Source organism: Anarhichas minor, unplaced genomic scaffold, assembly GCF_050575085.1.
Source record: "Anarhichas minor isolate MPS153535 unplaced genomic scaffold, ASM5057508v1 ptg000011l, whole genome shotgun sequence".
NCBI lineage: Eukaryota > Metazoa > Chordata > Actinopteri > Perciformes > Anarhichadidae > Anarhichas > Anarhichas minor.
In genome coordinates this window covers 15,209,948-15,233,940 of record NW_027466457.1, presented here as the reverse complement: position 1 = coordinate 15,233,940, position 23,993 = coordinate 15,209,948, and the positions used below count along the sequence as shown (strand labels likewise).

Sequence of the window (23,993 nt, the reverse complement as noted above, 5' to 3'; positions counted from 1 at the left end):
ACTGCAGAGGGGGGGGCACTTTCTGAAGGCCCATGAAATATGGGTGGAGTTTTCTGCACTGACATCCCTCAAGGCTGTGCCAACTTCTGCACAACTTCATTCACAGTGGAAGTAATATCAAGTTGAAATTTCCGCTGATGTTATTGATATAACAACTAATCTAAAAACATTAAATACAGCGAGTGTGCGAGGAAGCGAAGAGCCTCGATGCAGTCACAGACTATGACAGAAATAAAAATCTGTTCAACTTTCAGCAGATAGTTTGAGACGTCTGAGTCTTTCCCTCCTCTGCTCATCTTAATACAGAGGGACGAAGGAAGCGCGCCGAAAGCGCTCCAAACTAACTTTACGCACACGCTCACCTAATTTAATCTGAAGCACACAAACGTAAGTTACGATGAAACTAATCTTCGAACAGTTTTTACTGTTTAGTTGACCCAAACGCTGCAAACAGACAAATTCAACACCACACGACTAGGCACCGATGCCCCAAAGCACAAAACTACACCATTACAAAAATGAACGAGCCCCCAATTTGTCATCACCCGGCTCCTAGACCATGACAAATACAGAAAAGAACACAATAGAGGATGGTAAATTAAAAGTATTTATTGTAATGAAGTAAAGAAATAGCTATAATTGTGAAGTGTGTCAGTCAGTAACATCAGTGATGTAAACGTGAATGTGTGTGCATGATGAACGCTGGTAGGGATGAGTCCATGTGAGCAGCAGAGACCAGAGCAACACTGGAGTAGGGCTTTTATTCCCAGGGAGCTCCAGGACCAGGTGCTCTGCATCCAGTACTCTGTGACACCTTCAGGGACACAGGGACAAATATCACACTTGTACACTTGTAGCATAGGCAGGGGCCGTCACATTTACAATATCCTGTCAAATATCATGCAGGACACTACTAAGACGAGGACTGTGGCCTCTGTGTCGCTGTTTCAAACAAAGCTGATGTTTTTCATGGTACGTTATTGGACTAATTTGCCATAACTTCACAGTTCTTAAGAGGCAAATTGGAATGCGTACAAAGGACAAACTTTCTAGATTTAGCTCCTGTGACTAACAATCATGTAAATGTGCACATCATTATGCTTCTTTATGGTCGTCATGACCCTTCCATTGTGCTCACATGATCTCTTCCTCCCACGTAGAGAGTGCTCTCTGGGAAGGACGATGAAATTCTGGTGTACCAGCAGATGATCCGCGACCAGAGGGAAAAGCTGCGTTCAGCCCAGTTGGACTTGGACAAAAGCAACATTATTGCCTTGCAGCAGGTCTGTCCCACAACTAGAATTAAGAATTACAAAGAATGAATTCTCTTTAGAGCACCTCACCCCATGAAATGTTATATCCATGGAAAAAAGAATTTGTATCACTTTAACATGGAAGTGTTATTCATTTCAGCCATGTGCTTATGGAAGGAAGTGTACTGAAGTAGTATTTGCAAATACAAACATTATTTGACTCAGTTCTCATTACACTAAATAGCTATGATTAAAAATATCTGGTAAACAGTATCATGTGGTGTCATGGCAAATATGTCAAAAAAAGCTGTAAACAAAACAGACAAAAATCCTTATTTTAATGTGTAAAGTTCCTGTTTTTTTGTCCTGTAGAGCAGGAGGGTTAACTGTCATTTTATGTTCTTCCATCTATCTGTCGTTTTTCCTGCTTTCTGCTTTCTCTCGTTGCCTTGACATGCTTTATCAACCTGTCCTCCATCCATCTCTCTATCGCTGCTCTGGCCCAGGTCATATTTGAGCTGTGCAGCGTAAGTTCCATCTGTGCTGTTTCTCGCAACCTTTTTTTTCTTCCCATCTCATAAATTCCCTTAATGATGAAAGTGCAGATGATTCAGTGCGCTGCAGCTCTGCTCGGGTCTTTCCCCATAAATTCTCCTAATTTAGAATTGTTGGTGAATGTCTTAAAGGCCGTCCAGGAGAGAGATATTCAGATCAAGATACTGAGTGAGCAGGTGGAGCAGTACACAGGGGAAATGGAGAAGCACACCCTGCTCATCGAGGAGCTAAAGACGTCCACAAGGAAAGACAGAGGTGGGTGGCTCGCTGTTTAAGATTCCTAACTGAGAAGATTGGTACCAAAGACAGTTGTGATGTAAAATGATCTTAGCATACATTATTTCAGTTCTGACTACTTCAACACACTGGGACGTCCCAATCTGATCTCGAAGATCAGTATCCGGGCCGATCAAGGCATTTTTTATCAGCTTTATTGATCCGATCCCTCATTCTACGTCAGCTGCCACACAGCTGTTCTTACTCCCGAAGCGTTCAGTCACAGCAACAAGTGCATCCGCCATCAGCCCTCCAATTGTTTCTCCTCCACCTGCATGAAAACAGCACACACCATAAATGACAGGAAAGCACAGCACGAGACGGTTTACATACGTTATTTACCTAATTTATGTGCACGAGTCTCCTTTCAGCTTAGTGCTAGAGCCTCTCGCGTTCTGCTGTCATCTGTACAGCGTGGTGTTCCACTGCTGACAGCACAGACGGACAGCAGTTGGGAGCAGACGATAATCACTCCCACCACGCCAAGTGCAACAAGAGGCCTGCTAGCAGGAAGCCAAGAAGAGTCATTTATTGATGTTGTCGACAAAAACAATTTGAATGGGAGAGAGATATTCCGTCTAGACGGAGACACGGCCAAAAACATTACAGAGAGGTGTTGTTCTTTTATACTTTATTTGAAAAATAATGGGATCTGACTATATCAACTATTAAACAAATAATGAACACTGGTTCAAAAGGTTACAGACCGGTTACATAAGGTAATGTGTGTCTGCATAATTGAGAAACCCCCTCACTGTGGGGGCTAGTCGTCGTCTTTGAGGGTCAATCTACAGCTGCAGCAATCAGTTTTCTTTTATATACAATAGATCAAAAGATCGCTCATGACTTATCTGTTTGGTTCAGTCTCTCTGCTCTAATCACGGTTGTTTTCGCCCGCAGCAGGCAGCTGTCTTCAGCCACAGAGCGTTTAGAAGCTAAAGAGCCAGATGTTTCCCTCAGGCTGTGGTTCAGGGGGTAGAGCGCTCTGTCCTTTAATCACAAGGTTCCATCCCCTGCTCCTCCCGTCCACATGTCCAAGTGTCTTTAAGCGAGACGCTGAACCCCAAGCTGCTCCTAAATGTTGTGGATGGGTTAAATGCAGAGGTCAAATATTTCTACGATTGTATGTGACGATAAAAGTAGAGTTAGGCTTTTGAGTTGGTGGAGACCAAAACGGAGCTAACAGGAAAGTCAATATTAGATTTTCATTCTTGAGTTGCCAAAAACACGACTCCGAATGAATATTAATGTTACTCTGTGCCTGCTGGATGTTCACAATTATAGCACCTTAATAGACAGTGTAGCTTAGCATTAGATCTAAGTTAGCAGTAGTATCACCCCTACACGCCAAATTAGTCATATATCAGTTCAATCTCAGCCTTTTGCTGAATTAAGTGTGAACTATAGCTTATGACTTGTGTCTGCTAAAGATAGGTGAACTTGAGCTAAGTATTGAGGTCTGTGAAGTTACTTATAAATAATTTCCATTTCTTGTCTAAGGCCTTCCATCGTCCGTGCAGCAGAGAAAGATGGAAGAGCTGAAGTCCAAGCTGGAGGCTGCAGAGCTGAGAGCAGTGGAAGCAGCGCGGGTGGTAAAGCTTGCAGAAGCTCACGCTGAAGAGAAAGACAAAGCACTCATTGAGGCCTCAAACCGCTTGAGCCAGTATGAGTCTGTAAGTCTGCAAACAACTCCTCTTTCTCCTCATATAACTTTTGGCTTACTTCAAGGATTTTTTTTAAAAACCCAAATCGAATGAATTGAGACTTAAATTCCCAGAAGCAGAGCTTACGTTTTTTTATTCCTTGTCCATTGTTTCTTTTAAAAGACATTGAAATCACTGTGACTATGGTGTGATCAACATGCGTTTTGGGTCTACAAGCTAAGTGTTTGTCTTCCCCCCATGTCTAATCACATCCTGATTACCCCAAAAAGAGTTCACGTTGAAACAGAAAGCGGGAAAAAGACTTGCTTTTTGATGGGCGAGTAATCACAGCACTGTCTCTGTACAACAGGGCACGTATGGCCTGGAAGCAGCCATCGCAGAGATCAAAGAATGTAAAAATCAGATTAAAGTGAGAGACATTGAGGTAGAGGCCTTGACCAAAGAGATCAACCAGCTTGAGATGAGAATCAATGACTTCATGGACGAAAACGAGGATTTCCGAGAAAAACTAGGTCGGTTCATTTTTAATATCTTCTATGCCCTTCTCTCAGTCTATTTAGACACTGACGTCAAAATATATTATTGTTTATTTTGGGCTTTTTGTATGACTCTCAAGGTCTGGAACCAAAGACGGAAGTGGATCTCACAGCGTTCAGGCGAGCAAAAGATCTCAGGCAGCGGCAGTACAAAGCGGAAAACCAAGTCCTCACCAAAGAGGTAAAGAAGTGTGATCATAAAACCACTGTGTCGGCTGAGCACCTCTCACCTCGCCGCTTGATTTGATTCTCTAGATTGAACGACTTGAAGAAGAGAGACTGGAGCTGAAGAAACAAGTCAGACGCATGGTGACGGAAAGAGGTGACACAGAAAGTTAAACTACACCAATCACATTTTTTGTCATGTATGCATTAAACTTGTCGGTTAAAAAAAAAAAATTCTTAATTAGCAGCCCGAGTTCTGACTAAAGAAATCACTAATGCAACAAGTATTACAATCGGTTTTACTGTTCCCGTCTTTTACAAGTTAAGAAGTGGTTGCTACAGAGGGGCGGGGCCACCTTGCCCATCAGTGTATGGATGGTTGAATGAACAGGTAGTGTTAAAGCACTTTAAGTGGTCGGAAGACTAGAAAGTACAAGCTATACAAGTCCAAGTCCATTTACAGAATTAGAATTAGTCTTGGATGGATGAAGTGGCCTCATGTGTACAATTATCTAAAGTGTTTGCACTGATTAGTCTGACGAGGGCAAAAAGTTGCTTCTGATTTTGTCGTAGCCTCGAGCGATGAGGCCTTTCACGGATTTATGCAACTTATTTTCTTAACTTCTATTCATCTGCACTGTTGTTTGACATTTGTCTTCCATGTGGTTCATCAGTCTACCCAAATCAGAATTCTTTTAATTACGTTTAGTGGTATCTAACCATGTTGCTAAATGTGTCTTTATTATCTCCGCCAGTTGTAATTTGAGTTCGTGCGTGCATGCGTGCGTGCGTGTATCTGTCTTTCCGCAACTATTCAGGCACACTACTGGTCCAATATTTTTTGTGTTCATTCCACAATTTTTGAAAAACCTATTCTATTGACAGTTTAATACGGTCGTTGACTGCTGACTATCTCTTAACCGGACAGTTCAGTTGCAAAAAGGGATTTCTGGCAATGCACTAGGCTCCACCCAGTCTTCTGCAGGCTGCATTTCTGTCTTTGTCTTGGCTTGAAAACTGAAATCCATAGAAAAGTTTGGTCTGATTTTAAACCGGAGCATCTGGAGATTAATTTCTCACCTGATATGTTATGATCCACTAAAGCTCGGCACGATACCAGATGAATAAATCCCCGTTGTTATCATCTTTGCCGCCACCTTTACTTTTAGGGAGCCGGGAATGACAAGTGCGTGAGAGTCAACTCCTCTTTGTTTGGAGCGAGACACACCTGGTGGAGATCTACACTCCACTGAGCGCACTTTTCTAGTTTGCACATATTTTGAGATATCTCCCTGTAATTTAATTTGTGCTGCTCACGGTATTAAAATATGTTTTTTTTTTATCACTGCTGCAATGCAATGATGATTGATTTAAAACATCCAACGGCAACAAGTCATTCCAGGAACTGTGTTCCTATGGAAGCTCTTGACAGCGAGTGAGGTTATCTTGGGTAACAAACGACATTCTCACTTTACAGTGGTCTTATTTAGCATTTGTTACCGTTTTTAAAAGTGTTATACACGCAGACAAATGTGCTTTCACATTGTGCTGTTTGTGAAGTAACAATCCGCCGTGTTTCTAGGGATCCCACAGTCCAGCCTGCTGCTGGAGGAGGACATCAGGCCCGGCAGGACTGTGCAGCTGAAGCAAAGCAGCACTTACACAGATGAAGAGGTCCGACGCAAAGTAAGCTCATGACTAACGACGCCATTTCCTGCATGTCAATCAAGGCCCAGTGTTTCAAAGAAGAGCGATTTCCTGATGGAGCCTCAGCCTTAACTCATGGAGCTGATTTCTACCCACAGCACAGTGGTGTATCGTTTATAACCAACAACAGGCTTTGTTTGTGCTTCGTGTTTCATTTCACTCATCGTTATTTATCCAGGGCAGTCTGCTTTAGATCGACAACGTCTCTTCATAAATTCATCACTTTTTGATTGAGTAAGTGCTACAAAGTACAGGCGTTTTTAGGAGTGACTCAGGTGATATCGTGTATCATTACTTATTGAATTAGTAATATTATGCTCATGTCAGCAGGATTAGAATGAAATGAAATGGTTACATTGATATCTGAAACGTCAGTGTGTCCTGTATTGAATAACGTTAAAAGGTAAATGTCAAGCAAAACAAACTGACTCAATGAATGAGTCGTGATTAGCATTTAAAGTATTTATACTATCTTACTATGAAACATGTAAGTATCAGTCCAAATTGATTTGAGAATACTTATAATAAGAGCTGCATCGGGTTTGCTGTTAACACATTTAACCAGTAGCTGAAAGGTTTTAAATGTTTTCTTTGTTATCTTTGCGGTGACAAACTTTACTTTGCAGAATGAGTACCTGGAACAAGAGCTGAGCAGTAAGGAGAGAGAGCTGGACCTTCACAAGACCCAGTTCCACATCAAATGTAAGTACAGCCCTGCTGTCCATCCAGTTACACATGGAAATCTTATAAAAATATATTTAGCAGGGATTATTATTGCAGTTTTTAAGGGTGTTAAATACACAGCTTCACTGATATCGTTCCCTCCTGTGTGTAAACTCGTAGTGGAAGAACTGTCAAAAGTGAAGAGAGACCTGGAGGCTGCGCTGAAAGACGTGCTCCATGCCATGAGGACTAATCAGGAAACCACTCCATCTGCCATCGATATTCCCAGTCTGGAACGGTTGGCTCATGTAAGTGTCTCCCATGATCCAAATCTGACGTTAACACTGATACCTTTTTGAAGGCTACGGTGTAGGTTGTAGCCATATACATTTTTATTTGGGTACAAGTTGTGCTTTACTTTGCTCCAGCTCTACTTAACTCTACTTTTAATACAGTTCAGAATACAAGTAGTGGTAGATGTAGCGGCAGCTGTTTTAGATAATATCGGTTAGTTTTAGATCATATTTCAGTCAGATTACTGTTTCATTACATCAACATAACAGATTCAATACGATACATTATGCTTTATTGTCCCGGTAGGAAAAAATGGTCTTGGACTCAAACGCTGCGCACATGATATGACACATGACATATCGTCCTATCATATAGCTGCCTCAGTAGGAGTAATGATAAAGAGACCGAAAACATAAACTCAACATGTGCTAAAGCACATCACAACCGCACATGTGTAATGGGAAAATATGTCATAGTCTAATGTGAAGGTTTAAGGAATGTAAGTCCTAAAAGAGCAGACACCAAACTGTAGTTTCAGTAGATGACTTTAATTAGTTTAGTATCCAGGTGTCTTGTTATCTGTTATCATTGTGCATTGTTTTTGTTTACTCTTCGTAAGACAGAGACACAGAGAGGCTTTGATTAACAGAGATCCTCTGTTTGAAATACTTTTAACTTCCTTGGTGACGCGTTATCTGAAATTGTAAGGGCGTAAACCTTTGCATGCAGATGGGATGGGTGAGGGTAAAGAATGTCTGTTCTGTCTCTGCAAATGGTCATTTTTACGATGTCACAGTGACTTCAAAGGAAGCATCTGTTGTGAGTTTAAACTGATTAGTGTAAGGCAAACTGTGAACAAAAGGGATTTGTAAACAGGAGATAAAAGCATCTTCCTGACTGTCTTAAATGATATACTAAGGCTCGAAGGATGACCTGCCTTTTATTGTGTTCTTTGTGTATTCTTGTTAGCTAAGCAGATAACAGGAAGCTGTCTGAGTATAAATGTCCATGCATTCTGAGTGTTAGGTAGAGCACTCTTCCAGATGACTGCGATGTGTCTGTGAGACTGTTCTCTTTGCTTGCAAGCAAATAAATTGACTTTATAAACCTTGATCGTTCATCAAAACTCTGTTTTACTTTATATTGATAGAAAACCTCAACTTTCTTCTCCCGACTAGTCATAAGAAATATTCCACAACACATGTTCCACACATTACAACACCAGTAATAAGAACAAGAAACATAGTGCACGATCCCTCACTGTGTCATTAATCTAATGCACGACCCCTCACTGTGTCATTAATCTAATGCACGATCCCTCACTGTCATTAATCTAATGCACGATCCCTCACTGTGTCATTAATCTAATGCACGATCCCTCACTGTGTCATTAATCTAATGCACGATGAAGATATATAGGTTGTATTTATATCTAGTAGAGGCACATATAACCAATCAAAAAACCACTTGAACCACTCAAACATGTGCTGAAAACAATAGGCATACTGTACTTCCCTACTCAGTATTTCAATGGCTTTTGTCAGTTGATGAATCAGAGGGCTTGTCACATAGCAACTTAATAAACAACAAATGCGGTGAGACCGAAAAACGAGTTTGGAGTAAGGATCCAAGTAAGTCAAATTTGAAACAGCTGAAGGGGATGTTTGTTTGGCTTTGCCTCACACTGGTGGGCTCAACATGTCCAGTGCAAGAGGAAGTCAGACGAAGGTGCAAGCCACGGAAAAGCCATAAGAAGTAGTAGTAAGGTAACTCAGCCTGGGTGCTATTTTCCCATGTTTTTGTGTATAAGTGACTAATGGGGACATGCATTTTTGAAAGTGGTCCAGTATTGACTGAGAACGCTGCAGATGGAAACCGCTAAACAGGATGCAATGACTCACGTTATTCTTTACCTTTTGCTTTTATCCAGTTTGTTATTGTGTCGAACCAAGTCTCGCTCGGAGAAGTCTCGTTTTGAAATCTCGTGTCGCATCCACATCACCTAAATTTACATATTCAGCCATGACAGTAAACATCTTTTAGACAACACTAAGCTACACTTTCTGTACTCCAACGCAACAATCTCTGACTACACTGGCTGTCCTCTCTCCAACTCTCACTCTCGTTTCCACTGTCATCTTTACAGGACACAATAACAAACATTACATTACATTTACATTACAGTCATTCAGCAGACGCTTTTATCCAAAGCGACTTACAATAAGTGTATTCAGCACAGGTACTCAAGAGAACTACTAATCACCAGAAGTCATAAGTGCATCTCCTTTTTTAAACAAGCGTCTAAGAGCATAAACCAGATCAAAAGTACAGTGCAGAAACAAACTAATACGAATACAATAAGTGCAACAAACGAATACGATAAGTGCAACAAACTAATACGAATACGATAAGTGCAACATACGAATACGATAAGTGCAACATACGAATACGATAAGTGTTAAGTGGAAGGCTCAGGGTAGTACAAACAGAGTGGATCAAGCAAAAGGCAAAGAACAGCGTTTTATTCCTCCCTAGGGTTCTTTCCATAATGGTGTCAGTTTCGAAAACAATCACTTTTAGTGGATGTACATTGACGGTGGGGAATTGCCCCGAGCTACAACATTGCAGCCAGTTTAGCGGCTGCCGTCAGATCAGTTTAGTTTAGTCACTGAGACACAAAAACATAGGGAAAAATACCTAAGTTACCCTTTAATGTGATATTTACTGTCTGCAGTGGGATTTTACTTGTAATGTTATGTACAACAAGGTTGAAAGAACATGTTAAATGAATATGATGGTGGTGGACACCTTTCAAACGATCTTTCCTATTTCGCTGATTGGGTCTGTTATTTATCTTCCAATGTTTTTATTGTCATTTCAACTGTGCTCATCCTCCATATCACAGGCTATAGATGTCAGCAGCATGAGCGGGCAGTCTGAGTCAGCCCCGCACCTCAACTCTCAAATACATCAGCTGGTGGGGAGAAATCAAGAACTAAGGCAGGAACTGAAATCGGCCCGGGAGGAAGCAACCAGCAGTTTCAGTCAGCTCGCCAGAGCCAAAGAAAAGGTATTTTTTCATGTCCAGATAAAGACATGATGCTGTTGACAGACAACTTGACAGTTGTTTGACATACAGTATTAACTTCTCTATGTAATCTCCTTTTGGTGATATTGCTTCCTTTGGCAGGAAAACACATCAGTATTGTCCACCTTGTCAGGTTTTTCTGGCTAAACATTCAGAAATGATTTGTCAAAGTCAAGCCGTTCTACAACTCTGGTTATTCAAGGCCAACAGCAATTTACAGCCGTGTGTCGAAACTTTTTTTTCCTCCAAATCAACAGAATATTGTTTTGCATGAAAATAGATCAATTTATATGATAGAGATTTATAGATACGGTGGAAATGCTGAGCATTCCCTCAGTCTCTGACGGTAATTAGCGTGACTGGAACAGTGTTTCTCAGAGCACTGACGGCTAAATGTTTGTTGGATCCTCGTTCTTGCTTCATGTGAAAGTATTTCCTCAAGGCAGTCATCATGGCTCATCTTAAGGTTTCACTCTGTTACACCAATTCCTTCTTTATGTGTTTTGATTTGTAATTTTCCTGTAATGCCTTTTGTTCTTGCATGAGAAACAGACTCGTGCTGAGCGGTTAGAATTGATGCTGTCCTATTTTCTGTGTGAGCCTCTGATATTAGAAGTGAACTTGGGATCTATTTTGATCGACAAATTACATTTTTAGTGGCGCTGAAGTGTGTGTTATTTATTTATCTGTGCTTGTCAGGTGAGCCAGCTGGAAGGTGAGTTGGAGTTGTTAAGGAGGTCGGGCAACCAGGGAGTTGTCCTCCGACCTCTGACCCTCCCCGAGGGTCTGGGGCCCAGCAGCACTGAGGTCATCAGTTCTCTGAACGAGTATGCCGTTGGACTTCTTCAGGTCTGTTTAACTGTCTACTGAAGACCTGGCTGTAAATCAACAATACGTCTCAACTATAAATCAAACATTTATCATACTTTTATTAACTAGGAGCTCAAAAACAAAGAGGAAGAAAGCAAGAAACTCTCAGGAACACTGGAGGAATACAAGGAGAAGTTTTCTGTTATCAGCCACCAACAGGGACTCCTCTATAAAGAATACCTGAGGTTAGTCTAACAAGGAGGAGGATCTCACAGGTCGGAGCTGGTTTGTAACATTTAGTTTGTATTGTGTTTTTGCTCAGTGAGAAGGCGGAGTGGCAGAAGGAGAAAGAGACATTTACAGAGTTGACGAAAAAGCTGGAGGAGCAAAATCAGGTGGATGCTGTTAAAATCCAGGAATTCAACGTAAGTCAGACAAATACATGTTTATTGGGTTAAAAGCAATTTACAATGTGCCTGTCATTTACACACACACACACACTACTGCTCTAAGATAGTTTAATGTTCAGGACCTACATAGAGCTAGATGTACCAACGTCAAATGTCACCAAAACTCTTCTGCGTCCCCGTTGTCCAACTTCCTCCTCTTACTTAATAAATGTGAAAACACTCGTAAAGGGGGCGGACCACTCACTCTGTCTCCTAGTGTAAAATAGGAGTGAGACCCTTGAGAGTCAGCAAGACGGACATGGGTTGTAACCTTTGGTGCCTGCACTGTGTTTTGTTTTTGTTTTTATTATAAAATGAAAAATGGACGAGTCAACGAATATGGGTATCCCCAAAAATCAATGGATTTAATGAGAGCAACTTGTCCGTTTCACCCACAAGGAGCTGCTGGACACCCTTCGGAAGGACCCCGAGGAAGTCAGGAGATCGTTGAGCGAAGCGTTGCGCAAGTCGACGGTTCTGAAGGTTAATGAGACGAAACTGACGCGGCGCTACGTCACCCTGCTGGAGCAAGAGCAGCACCTCCGCAAGGAGAACGGCAAGCTGAGGGACGAGAGCAGCCTCATGCAGGCCTCTGTCACCCAGAGGATAGGCTACCTGCAGAGATACAAGGTAGAGAAACCTTTTAGTCCTGCTTACAACATGGTGTAGTGGTGTAGTGGTGCAGTTTAGCCTCTTGTGGCTCCCCACCTACCAAAACCTGAACCAGCATACAATGGCCTTTTAATTGTCTTTTGCTTTGTCTCAGGAAATGGCTGCATATAAGATAGCAGCACTGCAGAAGGCCTTGGATGATAGTGTGCCCTCATCAGACCTGGAGAGGGCGAACAAACAGTACACAGAGCTAACAGTCAAATACAGAGACATGCTGCAGAGGGACAGCCGCCTGATACAGAGAACCACCAACCTGGAACATCTGCAGGTATTAAAACGCATTAACACACCATTTCTTTTTCTTTTTGGCTGTTAACCGCTGACTGACCGTACCATATTTCTTTCATCTTGTTCCTGTCTCTCAGAGGGAGAATGAGTCTTTTCGGGAGCAAATCTCAGCCATGAATAAAGAACTGGAGATCACGAAGGAGAAACTGAACACTTTAGAACAAGCATGGACCAACATCAATGCAATTGGTAAACTGATGATGGAGCTGATTATATACAGCTCAGTAATCTTTATTCAGAAATACCTTCTAAAACACTTGTTATAAGGCCAACAACAAGGCTACAAAAGAACAAAAACATTCCGTGCAAAAGGACTGTTGAAGTCAAATGGTACATCAACACAGCATAGACGGACTGACCGGGCGATTAAAGGAAAAGTGCAGTCGTTTACAAGCTGAAGTTCTTGCCGTCATTCTTATCAACATAACGTTTGCATGGATTTGGTCACACCGCTGGTAACTGTTCATGTTTATTGCATTGTGGGCTTTCTTCCTAATGGAACTTTAATTGACTGTTTCGCCCTGGATACCCACAGTGTTGTAATACAGCGAGTGGATCATTATCACAGACATTTAATTCATTCCTTAACTTTGATGGCTTCATTTGATTAAAGCTGTGTTTGAGCAGAACACATGCCTGTCTTAATAATAAGGTTAGTGATTAAAATAAGACTGTTGGCCAGAAGACCACTTGCAAAAAGAATCGGCTAAGAATAGGTATAGTTAAAGTTGGTGGTTCAAACCAGGACTGCTAGTGAAAATGCACCAAAAGAGGAACAATCACTGAAACAGTTGCATCTGAATATATTTTCTCTTTTTAGTTTTTTAAGTTTGATCCGATCTTTACAGCTTTGATGGAAAAAGATAAACCATGATTTAACTTGAGAGTTGATACGAGTTTGTGGATTCCACCCTTACAATCAACTTCTCATCACAAATGTTGTTTTTTTCCTTAATATCAGGAGGTGAGAATAACATGGATAAGGCGGACAAGGCGTTGGCCAACAAAGAGATGGTATCTGCGGCCAGGCGCATCACCACTCTAGAGATGAAGGAGCTGAATGAGAGGCAGAGAGCCGAGCATGCACACACAATGTATGAGCACATGAGGAACTCCCTTCGGCAGGTGGAAGAACGCAACATAGAGCTGGAGTCCAAGTTTGCAGAGGTATGAGGCCAAAGAAAACAACAGAAGAGTTGTTTTCTGTCACGCTGTTGCTCACGGGGTCTAAGTGACTGATATTTAATGAATAAGGGTAAAAGGCGATATGGTTCACCTGGCAGACCGAGAGCCTGTTGATCATTTCTCAGAAGTTTAGTTCATGACCCAGCAAACTCTAGGTCATTTTCCCCGAAAGTCTTCATTATCTATTCCTTTATAAATTGTCTTTTGAATAATCTTTATTTGACAATTTTATATAAAGAGTAATTCATAAAAAATAACAAATCGTATCAAGCTATGTTGTATCTGTTTTTCTTCAGCTGACCAAGATGAACGTAGAGGCCCAGAGGGTGGAGCGAGAGCTGAGAGACGGGCTGGCCGACAGCATCAGCAAAGCGGTGAGCGACGCTGACAGAGCGAGGATCGCAGAGCTGGAGAAGGCCGAGGCTGAACTCCGCATTGAGGTTTCTAAGTACGTTTGGCAAAGTGCAGGCCCGTGATTGATCATCAAGGCTCCTACCGTGAAATAAATGTTTTGCTCGAGATTACAGTTGCAATCCTCGAATGACTTTGGAAATACATTGTATAAACATAAGTGTTTTAAGGTCACAGCTGAAGCAATCTGTTGGAACTGTCAAATGGTTGTCATTCCTTAGACAGACTTCTCAAAGGGGGCGGGTCTATAAGGGGGGATAGCAGGTCAACCTCTTTTTGAGGTGCAGCTCAGCACTGTGTCAAGTTTCTAGTCATAACTGTGTAAAGAACTTTGTGTTTTGGTTAGTCGCCTATTCTATTGGTGAAACATTTAGAGTGTATAAGGGCTTAGAACATCATGACGGAAGTATATGATGGCCATATCCATGCTTACTTATGTCTCATTACTTGTTGTTGCCGCACGTTTTGGGGTTGATAGTATTTGTTACACAGACTTGGTGCAAAACTAAACCATCTTTGATCAGTCGAACGTATACAAATGGTAAAAATACCACATTAAGACACCAAGACCTCGAGGACCATCATAGAAAAAGGCATGCTGGGATTTCTGTATCAAAACTTTTTCCATTTAATTTTTTGGCTATTGGATGGCGAGCATTTCTGTTCTGGAAACTGCTCAGAAACCCCCTAGTCGTGGTGTCCGAGGGGGTGTCCGAGGAACCTAAGAGGTTCAAAGTACAAATAATGTAATGTGTTTATTTTATTGTTGTTGTTTTGTAAAGGCTCCAAGAGGTGTCTGATGTGGCCATGATGCAGGCGTCTGCTCTGCAGGCCAGACAACAGTCCAAAGAGAAGGAAGTGGAAGCTTTGAGGAGACAAATACTGGACTACCAGGTAATTGGGTGTTGATGTTTTTTGATTTTCTTAAACTTTATTGAACTAAGGAAGGTTTAATCATAACGTTTTCCTGTTCTGTACATTCAAAGATTGTCCTGTTGCTCATCAACTGAGGCGCTTTCATAAGGCTTACTGCCGGATGAACAGTAGTTCTTAATTAATGTAAATGGCTTTCCTCTTGATCTTGAGGCCCTTGATGCAGTGTGAGAACTCAACAGATCAGATTCTTTACTGCACTTTCTGTCACACTTTCAATTCACAGGTGACTTATTAGTCAAGTCGTGCTTTCAAGAACTATAGTTACGTTATAATGGTTTGCTCTGTAGACTCATGGTAGACATTTGTAAATTCTCTGCCTCTCAATATTGGAATTGTAAAGTATCTGGAAATAAATCAAAACACAAACAAACCCAGTTGTGTAGCAGGCAGTTGCGTACATTAGTGATTCTGATGAAATAGTTTTATTTCACCTCTCTCCCTCAGTCACAGTCAGATGAGAAGGCCCTCATTGCGAAGCTCCACCAGCACATTGTGGCTCTGCAGCTCAGCGAGTCAGCTTCTTTGGCCAAGCTGGAGGCTGCCACCTCTCACATCCAGCAGCTGGAGGCCTGCAGGCTGCGTGCTGAGCAGCGGCTGGATGCCAGTGAGCGCACTCTGTTCCTCGCCCGCCAGGAGGGCAGGAATCGCTCCAAGCACCTACGGCAGACCGTCCAGTCGCTGCGTCGGCAGTTTGCCGGAGCGCTGCCGCTTCCCCAGCAGGAAAAGTTCTCTGTGGCCATGGTGAGCCTCCAGGAGGACAGAGCAAAAGCCCAGGAGGAGAAGAGGAAGGCTGAGGAGGAGAGGAGGAGGGCAGAGGGCAGGGCAGAAGAACTGGACCTGAGACTCCGAGGCCTGGAGGAGCTCATCTCAACACTGAAGGACGTGAAAGGGGCCCAAAAGGTCATTTTTGTTGATTTACAGATATAGTAGAATAACACACTGTTTGTCTTGTTCGTCTATTTGTCTGCGCCACATCTTGCCTACAACTAGTCTGTAACACTCCCAACAGGTGACTGAGTGGCACAAGAAGATGGAAGAAGCTCGTCTGCAGGAGCTGAGGAAAGGCAGGGAGCTGGTGGTCCAGAAGGAGGAGATCAGGTACCTGAAGAACCTGGTGGAGGAGCAGGAGCGAACCGTCCGCTCGCTGGAAGAGGATGTCGTGCAGCAAAACACGGTGAGCGGAAAAAACTCTTGACACGTTTTATACACAATGTGAAAATATGCAAAACTAATTGACAATTTTCAAGGTTTTGGTTATTCATAACAATGATAAACAAATGCATCAGGGTTATAAACAAAAGCATTATGTCTCAATTGACCAATCCGAAGTCCCCCCCTTAGGTACTGTTGTTCGGACAAGTTTGAAAAAAGTACTGTAGTCCTTACTGACAGTACGCGATGGACGGGTATATTCACAATGGTATCTTTTCCCTTTGAGATATTAGACGTTACGTATATCCAAATAAATGACACCAAAAGCTGCTTTGGGGACGGAAGTAGCCTTACAGAGATAATATAAACAAAGGAATGTTAGCCTTGATCTTTTTGATAATTGATAATTCATATCATCTTTAAAATATGTCAGGAGCTAACCTGCTTGTCCTTTTCCTAATCTCTTTAACGTTGCCACAATGTGATGATGCATAATGTAATGTGACATGTTAGTAATGTTACCTTTGAACAGAAGTAGCCGATCTAAGTATAACCGGAAAGAGGACAGGGAACCCAGGTTCTGCCGGGTTCCAAGCTTGCTCAATTGTTATTGGAGCACAGAGCAAAACGTGGCGGGACTTATGAAGGGTCAATTACCTACCTATTTACAAAGAGTGGAGAAAAGTGAAGCTATGAAAACCTCACAATTCTAACTGCCTCACTTATTAAGGAGCGTTTCAGGACAGAAGTGTATCAGTGGTGTTGTCAAGATAAATGTCATAAATGGTAATGAAGAAAACTCTTCTCTCTGACATGTCAAGCTTCAAGAAGAACACCAGCTGGCTTATGATCAGCGAGAGGTGGAGCTGGAGCGTCAGCTGGACCAGTACGAGAAGCACCAGAGTGAAATTCTAAGCGGTTCGGAAAAGGTAAACTGTTGCTTCCAGAGGAAACAGTTCAAGTTAACAGCAACTAAAATGTGATTCTACAGAAACAGGCTGGTGTTCCAGCTTTTGGATGTCACTATATGTTTGGTTGTTTTCAGTATGAAGATGGTACAGGATCCCTACCAGACCCGAGTCTACCTCTTGCTCATCAGTTAGAGTTTGCTCTGGGTAAAATCAGGGAGCACGTCCGCACCATCTTGGACACACAGGCCACCTGCAACAATCTGGATGAGGTAATGGTATTCAGTCGCAGTTCAGACACTGTATTGTATTTTACATAAATCAAATGCATGTTGTTTGAATTCCACATGCAGAAGTTGAAAGAGAAAGAAGCAGCTCTGTGGAAGGCAGAGCAGAACATTGTGTCCCGGGATAAAGTGATCAATGAGCTGCGTCTGCGGCTCCCAGCTGCTGCCAGCAGAGAACGCCTGCTAGCTGACCTTGCTAAGCATGAAGAGGGCCAGCTAGACTATCAACCCGCCATCAAGCTAGCTCACCAGACCATCAAAGACCTCCAGGGTCGACTCAACAAAAAAGAGGACGTGCTAAAGAAATACCACAACCAGTTGGCTCAAGCCAGACAGGTACAGTGATGCAACACGTCTCTTCTATTATTCCCACAGACATGTTCTGATCATTATCTACTGTTAAGTAGTAAAGATGTTACTTATTGTCCCGTCTGTTCAGAAACCTGGCTCGTATGTTTTTAGAAGGTAGACTTGTTATACTCCAAGTGTTTCTTTGTTTCCTTTAAACACACCTTGTTGAGCCCAGGATCAGGAGGAGATGATAAAGAGACACCAGGAGGAGCTGAGAATGTTGCATCAGAAGTTGGACTTGCACACGGACACCTCCCTGGACCGCTTCAAACAGACAGCCATGGTACGCATTACGGCTGGGTATCCTCGCAGATTTACCAATTCCATCTTGATTAGGGACATTTCATTGACATTGCCAATAATGCTCGGATATGAAAATCAGATAATTAATGCTGTAAATTGTACAAGGAACCCTCTAACCTGGAGCATTATTAAAAATATGTTTACGTTAAGAAATGAGCCTAAAGCAGTTATATTTACTAACGTGTGTGTGTGTGTAGATGTATATAAATATCTGAAATGCAACCCCTGCCCTGCACAGCGAACAAGAGTAGATGAAGAAAACAAGCTGCAAAACGCCTCGCGCAAGCATTGATCCTCGCAGTGCTGCTGTGTAAAAATGGCCAAAGCCAGGTTGAAGTGCAATGCATATGTTAAGACGTTTAGTAGGACTCGTTGTGAGAGCAGAGTAATGTGTAGCAGCAGCAACAGAAAGAGATGGCGACGCGCCCAGAGCAGATCAGCTGTTGTTAATATTTGAAGCATAGAAGAAATAAGCCGTGAAGCTGTCTTGTGTTATTATACATAACATTTCACACTTCATCAAGCAGTGTTTCATGGGAAAACATCCCATGTGTGATTTAGATATCCCTCCATGAGTCTTTGAGGGTTTTGTTTAATGCTCCCGCCTTCCTTTGTTCAGGAACTGATGAAGAAGCCCACCATCAGGGTGCCAACCACCAAGCATCTGGAGCATCTGGCTGAGTTGGAGCAGACTGTGGCTGAACAGGACATCTCGCTCTCCTCCATCACAGAGAAGCTGAAGCTGGCCACTGCTGAGCTGCAGCGACAGAGGACCGCCATGCACACGATGGCTAAGAACCACGCTGACGAGACGTCAAAGTGATTATCCCGTCATTAAACCAGAGTGCTCACCTGTGGAGATTATATTCAAACAGAAACGGCATCCTTTATGTCTTCTTTATCTTAGCTGTTGAGGTGAGCAAGTACATTAATGATTAGTGTGAATATTATCATCAGCAGAGAACATAAAGGCCAATGTCACAGGCCAACCGAAATCTGCAATTTACAATATGTTTAGTAACTCACATATTCAGTGGTAACATCCTTGGAACACTGACAGCATGAAACATGTTGAGCGTTGATGAGACATCATCGCATTGCTTTCCTCCTAACCTTGATTTACATTGATGATCTCAAATGGGTATTTTTGGGGATAATACGCGTCATCTGTGTGCAGAAGCTCAGATGAATGTAGACGGAGAGTGCGCTCTACCCAGCATGCTGTTCAGTGGTGTACCGGTTAAAAGGGGTCCCCTCTCAATACACTACACGGTGTTTTTATAGCACACTGCTAATTAATACGTCCCGTAGATCTCAGGAGCTCACCCGGGACACTTCCTTGGGTCCTCAGCAATACAGCAAGTGTGAAGTCTCATCCAGGATTACACCGAATGTGGGAAAACCCTAGAGTGATGGGTATTTTTAAATACCATTCTGTAGAATACAGTATGGTATACCATACTGTATCAGCACCATATAGCTTCAATGAATGACACTGTCAGAGTGAGGAGTACAATTATTTGACCAACCTTAAAGGGACGTATGGGGAACTCAACAGGGTAAGAGTCTAATAAAAATCAGCAAAAGTGGATTAAACAAGGCTTTCAAGAGTTCAGAAGTGAGTTGGGGCATTTCAGCCACACAAGAAAATGCCCAACGACATTTTAAATAGTTTGACTACAATGTTGAGTATATTGCAGAGTAATTGCATTAGGTTTAGCTCGGTCCCCAATTAACCGCTAACATGGCGTATAGCTCAGCAACGCTCACAGTTTGATCACAATTGATTCATGCAAAAAAAACAAATAGACAATTAGTCATGGATGTTTGTAGTCGACCGGGTGGAATCTGCTTACCTGGCATGAGTCAGAACAAACCGATAACTAGGCTGAGTTGCTGCATGTTACAGAAGTATCACTCTGTGTCAGACGGACTTGTCAGCCATGCAACATAAACCTCCATGCAAGAAATATCTCCCTGCTTGGTAGAAAAGAAATCGTTCCGCACATGGTAATAAAAATGTCTTGCCAACAACATTTTGCTTTGAAAGAAGTTGGTGTTAAAATTTCCTGCCAAACCAAAAAATAGCATCCTGCTTGGAACCAATGTTGTTGTATCGGCCAAACTCTCTTAAATTTAATGACCCGCCAAAACTGCTGTGTGTGTGTATAAAAATAACAGTGTTACACGTTAGGCAAGAATGTTGTTTCCTCCGTCAGACACTGGTTACCCCGTAACTGTCCTGTCTGAATAAAGCCCCCCCCCCCCCGTCTTTATTTCAATTACTTTCAATAGTTTTAGAGACTTTGGATATTTACAAAAGGTACAGCTTTATATCAAATCATCACTTACAGTAAACTTGGCCTCCGTTTCTATCTTTATCAGTGATACAAACATTCAAGTCTTTTTCTGTATGAGTGAACATGACCACACCCCATGTATACATCATGAGTTACAGAACACAAGAGACACATAGTAGAACATGTGCCCTCACTGTATAGAGTCAGTGGTATTAAGTCAAAAATACTTTCTTAACCTCATTATTTCAAACTATGTAAGACTATGTAAGTTGAGATAGTCTAACACAGGGGATTTGTTGCAGGCTGGAGGAGTATCACGCTGCCCAGGTGAAAGCGCTGACTGGTGAGACTGAGGACCAGACGAGCCACATGGCCCAGATGGAGAAGGAGATGAACTACCTCCGAACGGAGCTGGCGGCCCAGAAGGAGGCCAACGTCCGCTCCCCCAGCAACACCATGAAAAACCTGGTGGAAAGGCTGAAAGCACAGCTCACCCAGAAGGAGAAGCAGCTCAAGGTCCTCCTTTGATCACATATGTTTACTTGTTTTTTTTTGGGGGGGGGGGGGGGTTAGTGCTGTTGCCTTGCTAAAGTACACAGATTGATTTCTGGAGAATGAGGTAAAGCTTTCCCTTGGGAGGTTCTTGTTTCTTCCCAGTCCAAAGATCTGCCAGATAGGTGGTCTGGATGCTGTACATCCTGATGGATGGACTGGTAGCTTTTCCTTCAGTGTATGCTGGTACTGAAACTTGAATGAATTTTGAATAAACACTGATTTTCAGTCTTTAAGCTGCATAACAAGTATGAGCAGTTGATCTGGATATCAGTTTCTAAATAAGTAAAAGTGCTCAAAGCGTTTTTTTCACATAATACTATTTTATTTGATTATTTCTCAAAACCACTTCCAAGTTCTGTAATTTTTCACCACACACACACACACACACACACACACACACACACAAACAAGTTGTTTGTCAAGTTTATACCAAGAAGAGAGGGGAGAGGAGGCAGTCCATGAAGAAACGATGATAATGTGTGAACTGAAAAATGAGGTCTGACCGCTGCCCTCATCATACTTATCATAGCTGGCATCTCCTCTCTTCTCGTGTTCTCAGGCTCTCAGTAAGGCTCTGTTGGAGCTGCGGTCAGAGATGACGGCCGCTGCAGAGCAGCAAGTCATAGCCAGCGCCGCACAGAAAGAGGAGAGTCTCAATGTACAGGTGTTGGTTGACAGACACACCAAAGAGCTGAAGGTGGGTCCCCTTTATCGTAATTTCGTGCACGTTGCATTTCATTACTGACATTTATGAATAGCTCTTGAGCTCATTAACGGACACAAAAGACGCTGACATTCCGTAAAGCAACATACATATAATCTACTCCCCTTCTTATGCTCATTGCCAATGAACTAGACGCTTCTGGTCTATGTTGATCTGAATGGTAGCTAGTAGTAACACATGTGGTGGTGACTTCCGAATAGTCGACTATTCATAAGTTTGATCTAAGGAGCCTGATTCCACCGCCAATCTCACAGTCAAATCGTGAAATATTGTTATAAAACAAAGGATCATTCCATTCTATTCATGTGGGGGTGCTGATTTTACATACAATTGCTTTGTTTCTCCCAATAAATCCGGATATAAAGCCTATTTTGGTATAAATATCAGCCTATCCATAGCTCTGTTAATATATTAATAATACATTTGAAAATAACTCATGTGCTTTCAATCAATCACCATGAGACTAAGTTGCACTACTTAAATTGGTGGGACCGTCGGAGCGGCATCTTGCCGACAGCAGCCTTAAGTTGTTGTTATTTTGCCTCTCTGAGGCCGTTTCAAAATCAAAGAATTCATGTATGAATCGGAGCACTCCCATAAGAACGCAGCACTATCAGAGCGCTAAATACAACAACTGTTTGCGTCTCTCTCTCTCTCTCTCTCTAGTTGACTGTCCCTTGGCTTCCTTATTGTTTCCCTTCTGTCTGTCTGATTGCTACAATGGAGGGAAATGGCATTAGGACCGAAAGTTCTATTTACAACCACGAAAAGCAAACGGGATAAGAAACTGTCATTCTAAAGATGAATAAAGCTTAAGCAGAGTGGGATCAATGAACAAAAAACCCCAAGATGACGACCATCAGTAGACGATTGGCAACACTTGACCAATCACATTTGGCCAATCACACATGCACAGACCGCATGTTTGACATCCAGTTGACTCCAACTGGCCCTTAATCCTTTCATTAATAACCAATACCGCTAATTGGAGGCTCAGTCAGATATGCAAAGTTATGATTCATTTTCATCTTGGCGAAAATGAATGCTGATTAATCTGTGTGGTGTAGTGGTTGTTTTTTGATGAGCAGCTTCGTTGATTATAGTCGAGTGTTAATATCTAAATATCTTACTGCTAACTTAATAACTTTATCTATCTGACTAGTGATACACACAGGATCTAACTATCTCACGTCTTCCTCTGATTCACGCCGCAGGTCGTAGTGACCTGCTTACATTTCTTACTTGTTAGGAATCCAACACTCGCACACATCTGCTCCTAGCCCTCTACCTATTCCCTTGAGTATCCTCCCGCTGCTATCACTCAGGCCTCTGTGCACCCTCTTCTGACCAGAGTAATCCCAAGTGAACAGAAAATCGACCGGGACAGTGCCCAGATGGCACGAAAACCACATTACTGACATTCTTTCATATCATTTTGGGATGAGTTGTGCGTGAGGACAGGCTACGAACGTCGGATTCCTGTCTTCTAAATGATTGATTTTTGGCCATCCATCAGACCCCCCCCTCTATACTATATTTCATCGTCTCTACAACCGTCATCAGCGGGGGCTCCACTGTTGTCTCACAGCTCCCTTTTCCTAACCACCTGGCTCAGTGTCCTGTTGCTCCTGCACACAAGCTGTTGACTCTACAACCAGTGAACTTTTCTTTACCTGTGATTTAAAGCATGCAATGATTCATAAGTACGCATATATACTTAGTATAGGTAACGCATTCGAACAGTGAAGACAGAAATCAGATTATAACTATGAATACATAAAGTTACATTCAATACACACATACATTTTCCTACCACACATCCCCCCCCCCCCCCTTTGAGTGACTGATGTCACTGGAAAATGCTAAAAGCTCCCGCTGGTCTTCTGGTCCATGTGCTTTGTGCACAGCAGGGAACCACTCATGCATAAGGTTACTAGCACCTTGTGGTTGGATGCATGAATTAGTTGTTGTGTTTAAAGGTTTGTCATTCTTAGCTATATTCTAGTAACCAGAATTCAGAGTTTGCCTCTCTTCCGTTGCCCCTTTTACCTGTTGAAACAGAGCTTTGTTTGGACATAGCTGCGCAGTTACTATTGTTTCCTGTCCTCTGGTCTGACCATACCAATGAAGTCCATATCAATATGTCTGAACGGGCTGTGACAGATTGTTGATGTACATGTAGCATGTACAGTGACCACCAGCTGCTCTGCAAGACCTTCATGAACTTCCCCTTAGCCACAGGGGGAACTCCATGTGCCACAAAGAACAACTGGAGTATCAGTGAAACAGGTGCAACCCACAAACCAGTGTGAGAACGGAGCACTCCAGAAGCAGGGTCCTAGGAGGCCCCCCCTGTTAACACACAGTTGCTGCTCCTGTCGCCTGCACCTTCACAAGAGCATAACGGAGAAGACATAATACATCACAAGATTACAGCAACTAAAAAGTGAAAGGATAATAA

At 42.5% G+C, this 23,993-nt stretch overlaps 1 protein-coding gene across 6 annotated transcripts in view; it reads left to right on the top strand.

The window, feature by feature from the left end:
* cep290 (centrosomal protein 290) overlaps positions 1 to 23,993 on the top strand; it is a 41,401-nt gene that overhangs the window by 5,531 nt on the left and 11,877 nt on the right. For 4 of the 6 annotated variants that reach the window (XM_076089623.1, XM_076089620.1, XM_076089622.1 and 1 more), the window contains 29 exons: positions 1,161 to 1,283; positions 1,760 to 1,780; positions 1,940 to 2,063; positions 3,585 to 3,757; positions 4,098 to 4,260; positions 4,365 to 4,465; positions 4,540 to 4,606; positions 6,032 to 6,135; positions 6,783 to 6,858; positions 7,000 to 7,127; positions 10,019 to 10,183; positions 10,901 to 11,050; positions 11,141 to 11,256; positions 11,334 to 11,436; positions 11,860 to 12,090; positions 12,227 to 12,400; positions 12,498 to 12,609; positions 13,382 to 13,587; positions 13,902 to 14,053; positions 14,799 to 14,910; positions 15,397 to 15,852; positions 15,962 to 16,126; positions 16,926 to 17,033; positions 17,150 to 17,284; positions 17,366 to 17,635; positions 17,826 to 17,933; positions 18,573 to 18,772; positions 20,556 to 20,769; positions 21,368 to 21,505. In XM_076089623.1, the coding sequence (XP_075945738.1) occupies positions 1,161 to 1,283; positions 1,760 to 1,780; positions 1,940 to 2,063; positions 3,585 to 3,757; positions 4,098 to 4,260; positions 4,365 to 4,465; positions 4,540 to 4,606; positions 6,032 to 6,135; positions 6,783 to 6,858; positions 7,000 to 7,127; positions 10,019 to 10,183; positions 10,901 to 11,050; positions 11,141 to 11,256; positions 11,334 to 11,436; positions 11,860 to 12,090; positions 12,227 to 12,400; positions 12,498 to 12,609; positions 13,382 to 13,587; positions 13,902 to 14,053; positions 14,799 to 14,910; positions 15,397 to 15,852; positions 15,962 to 16,126; positions 16,926 to 17,033; positions 17,150 to 17,284; positions 17,366 to 17,635; positions 17,826 to 17,933; positions 18,573 to 18,772; positions 20,556 to 20,769; positions 21,368 to 21,505 (4,395 nt within the window). The remainder of the gene's footprint in view (positions 1 to 1,160; positions 1,284 to 1,759; positions 1,781 to 1,939; positions 2,064 to 3,584; positions 3,758 to 4,097; positions 4,261 to 4,364; positions 4,466 to 4,539; positions 4,607 to 6,031; positions 6,136 to 6,782; positions 6,859 to 6,999; positions 7,128 to 10,018; positions 10,184 to 10,900; positions 11,051 to 11,140; positions 11,257 to 11,333; positions 11,437 to 11,859; positions 12,091 to 12,226; positions 12,401 to 12,497; positions 12,610 to 13,381; positions 13,588 to 13,901; positions 14,054 to 14,798; positions 14,911 to 15,396; positions 15,853 to 15,961; positions 16,127 to 16,925; positions 17,034 to 17,149; positions 17,285 to 17,365; positions 17,636 to 17,825; positions 17,934 to 18,572; positions 18,773 to 20,555; positions 20,770 to 21,367; positions 21,506 to 23,993) is intronic. The other 2 variants (XM_076089624.1, XM_076089621.1) reach the window with 1 other exon arrangement.